This window comes from Rousettus aegyptiacus, unplaced genomic scaffold (assembly GCF_014176215.1).
Source record: "Rousettus aegyptiacus isolate mRouAeg1 unplaced genomic scaffold, mRouAeg1.p scaffold_m13_p_9, whole genome shotgun sequence".
Lineage (NCBI taxonomy): Eukaryota > Metazoa > Chordata > Mammalia > Chiroptera > Pteropodidae > Rousettus > Rousettus aegyptiacus.
Window position 1 is genome coordinate 102,128,743 of NW_023416312.1, and position 3,184 is coordinate 102,131,926.

The window sequence follows — 3,184 nt, forward strand, 5'->3', positions numbered from 1 at the left end:
GCAATTAATGCAATTATTCCAGAATAAGTCCCTAAGCTTAAAATAAGGCACTTTTTTTGCAAAGCTAGTCTACAAATCTAAAAGAAGTTTAATGTGTATTTCCGTGTATGTGTATATGAAGTATGGTATCTGTGTATTGTGTTTGAGTAGAAGTATGTATTTGGAATTATGTGTGTATGTACATGAATATGTGCAAATAGATAGAGATAATGCACATATATACATGTACATATATTAGTATGTGAATATAAAGAATTTTTATATCCATGTATGTTATGAATAGGTATTTGTGAGTGAATTTCCAAAAATGTGAGGAATGTGTTAAAAATGAAGAGCCAGTGTAGCTGGAGAACTGAGGGGTGGAGCTAGAGAGCCTGAGAGGGTGGAGGAGGGGAAGACAAGGAGAGTAAAGGACCACCTACAGGTCAAACAGGTCTGGATTTTGAAGAAGGGGGAGGAGCTCGGGCTTTCTTCCAGGGCAGGGAAGGCTGGCAGCACAGTGTTTAACAGAAAGGCAAGAGGCCTCTTACTGCCAGGAAACTAAGAGCTCAGTCCTATACGGAAAAGAGGGAGGAGACTGCTGCCGCAGTAGCTGCCGGTGGGAGCCCGATGTGGCAGAGGGGCCGCTGCCGCCGACAGCGAGGCAGGGAGCCCGCGAGCCCGGTGCTGCACGCGCCGCCGCCATCCTCCTCGCCGGCCGCGCCGCCCTGCTAGCGCGCTCCCCGCCCGCGCACCCGCCGCTCCCGGCTCGTGCAAGCGCTGCTCGGCGCCCGCGGGTGCCGCCGCCACACGGGCTCACGGCGAAGGCTGCGGCGAGGTGTCGGGTGTGGGCACGTGAGGCCCGCGATCCCGAGCGGTGCACGCCAGGTAGGCCGAGGCCGTGGCCGGGCGGCGGGATGGGCGAGGGAGATGGGACGGACGCCCGCGGGGGTGGGCGGGGGAGGCGGGCTGCAGCCCGGGCTGCGGTGCGAAGGTGCGAGGGGCCCCGGGGCGGGCGGGCGGCGTTAGGGGGCGGGCGAGGGGCCGGGGCGCCGGCGCCGGGAGCCGGGGAAGCGACCGGGGCTGGCCGGGGGCGTGCGGGCGGCGGGCGGGCGCGTTCCGACCCGGAGGACACGGAGCGCCTGCGGGTCGGAGCCGGCGCGGGGCGGCGGGGGCAGCGGGCTGTGGACGGGGGGGCAGCGCGCCGGCTCCCGCGGAGTCCCGACCCCGGCCGCCGCCGCCGCCGCTGCCCCTCGCCGCAGCCCCGAGGCGCGCGGGGGCAGAGCCGGCACCTCGCGCTCCGCTGCCGCGCTCGCTCGCGGGGAGAATCCGGGCGCCGGCAGCGCGAGCTTCGTAGACGCGCCGCTGTCCGGAGAACTTCGCCCCGTGGCGCGCCGAGTGCCCTCTTACCCCCTCTTGTGCCCTCGCCCCTCCTGCAGGCATGAAGACCCCCAGCGCCCAGGAGGCCGACGGGCAGCAGCCCCGGGCACCTGCGGGCCGGGCCCCGGGGCCGGCAAACGTGACGAAGAAAAAGACATTCCCAAAGAAACCGAGGGGCAGACCTTCGTCCCAGCCCCGCAGGAGCCTCGTGGGCTGCAGGATTTCGCACGGATGGAAGGAAGGCAGCGAGCCCATCACGCAGTGGAAGGGCACCGTTCTGGACCAGGTGCCCATCAACCCGTCTCTTTACCTGGTGAAGTATGATGGGATCGACTGTGTCTATGGCCTGGAACTTCACAGGGATGAAAGGGTCCTGTCCCTCAGAGTTCTTTCCGACAGGGTGGCGTCCCCTCAAGTCAGTGACGCCAACCTCGCCAACGCCATAATCGGGAAAGCCGTGGAACATATGTTTGAGGGAGAGCATGGTTCCAAGGATGAATGGAGGGGCATGGTCTTAGCCCAAGCCCCGATCATGAAAGCCTGGTTTTACATCACCTATGAGAAAGATCCCGTCCTGTACATGTACCAGCTCCTAGATGATTACAAGGAGGGAGACCTCCGGATCATGCCGGAGTTCAGTGAGTCTCCTCCCGCAGAGAGGGAGCCGGGAGGGGTCGTGGATGGCCTGATAGGGAAACACGTGGAGTATACCAAAGAAGACGGCTCCAAGCGGATCGGCATGGTCATTCACCAAGTGGAAGCCAAACCCTCGGTGTATTTCATCAAGTTCGACGACGACTTCCACATCTACGTCTACGATCTGGTGAAAAAGTCCTAAGTCTCAGGGCGAACTCGGCCACACGGGTGGATGGAGACACATGTATGCTTCGTAGACATGCAGAGTAATGTCGCCTTGCAGTGCACTGGAAGCGTAAGGGTCCCCGTCGATCGGACCCTTTGGCCGGACACCTTGGCCAGCGTAACTGTTGTTTTGTTCTGAAAGATACAGACGTATGTGGGCACGACGAGTCGCGTGCAAGGACTCTATCGCGTTGGAAGGATCGGGTGTGTTTGGTGGACGGGGCGCGGAAGGAAGGGACAGCTGTAGATTCAGGCTGTGAATAAAGTTCGGCTAGTCTCATGATCGGTCGGTCATCTAAAAATGGAATGGGCCTTAGCTGGTGTGGTCCAGGGAGGGGGAGGAGAAGGAACTGGAGATGGGCTGTGGGGGAAGGGAACGGGGTGGGGGGGAGGGAGGTGACCGCCCCGGGGGATGTGAGGAGGGGCCAGAAGTGGAGAGGCTCCTTGGGGGCAGGGATGTCCCCAGCTGGGAGGAGGCGAAGTGGAACCTGGAACCCAGGGGGAGAGTCAGCTCCTGGGGCTTAGAGGAAAGCGGAGGCAATCCGTTGAGAGAGGGGGGCGCGAAGAAGCTTAGAAGAGGTCCAGAGCAGAGGGAGGAGACAAAGTGGGTAGGCAGGCATCTGGGAGAGGCGAAAGGGTCACTGGGAGGGAGGGTCTCTGCTCCTGTAGGGGCCAGAGGCCAGGGACACTGGGGAAGGAGGGCCTCTAAGAAGAAAGCCTGGCGAAGGGCGTGAGAATGCAGAAAAAGAGCTGTGGGCAGTGGGGCACACGGGAGAGGCGAAGGCCCGGGGCGAGGCTGGGCTCCTGACAGCATCCGTGTCTCTGGCCACAAAAGATGGGGCAACCGTCAAGGAGCCAGATGGAGTCAGAGGAGCCAGATGGAGTGCAGGCTCCCGAGAAGGGTATTTTGACCCATGACTTACGCAGGAGCCAAGTTGACACCTCAAACACTTATGTCAGGGAG

At 61.1% G+C, this 3,184-nt stretch overlaps 1 protein-coding gene across 1 annotated transcript; it reads left to right on the plus strand.

The window, feature by feature from the left end:
* The first annotated feature begins 405 nt into the window (after positions 1 to 405).
* On the plus strand, positions 406 to 2,505 carry LOC107521541 (spindlin-2). Its single transcript, XM_016166327.2, has 2 exons — positions 406 to 867; positions 1,419 to 2,505. The coding sequence occupies exon 2, from the start codon at positions 1,421 to 1,423 to the stop codon at positions 2,195 to 2,197; it is 777 nt and encodes a 258-aa protein (XP_016021813.2). The 5' UTR covers positions 406 to 867; positions 1,419 to 1,420; the 3' UTR covers positions 2,198 to 2,505.
* Positions 2,506 to 3,184: the final 679 nt, after the last annotated feature.

What these genes read in the sequence shown, in the direction of transcription:
- LOC107521541 (XM_016166327.2), top strand. Translation starts at nt 1,421, where the DNA reads ATGAAGACCCCCAGCGCCCAGGAGGCCGACGGGCAGCAGCCCCGGGCA.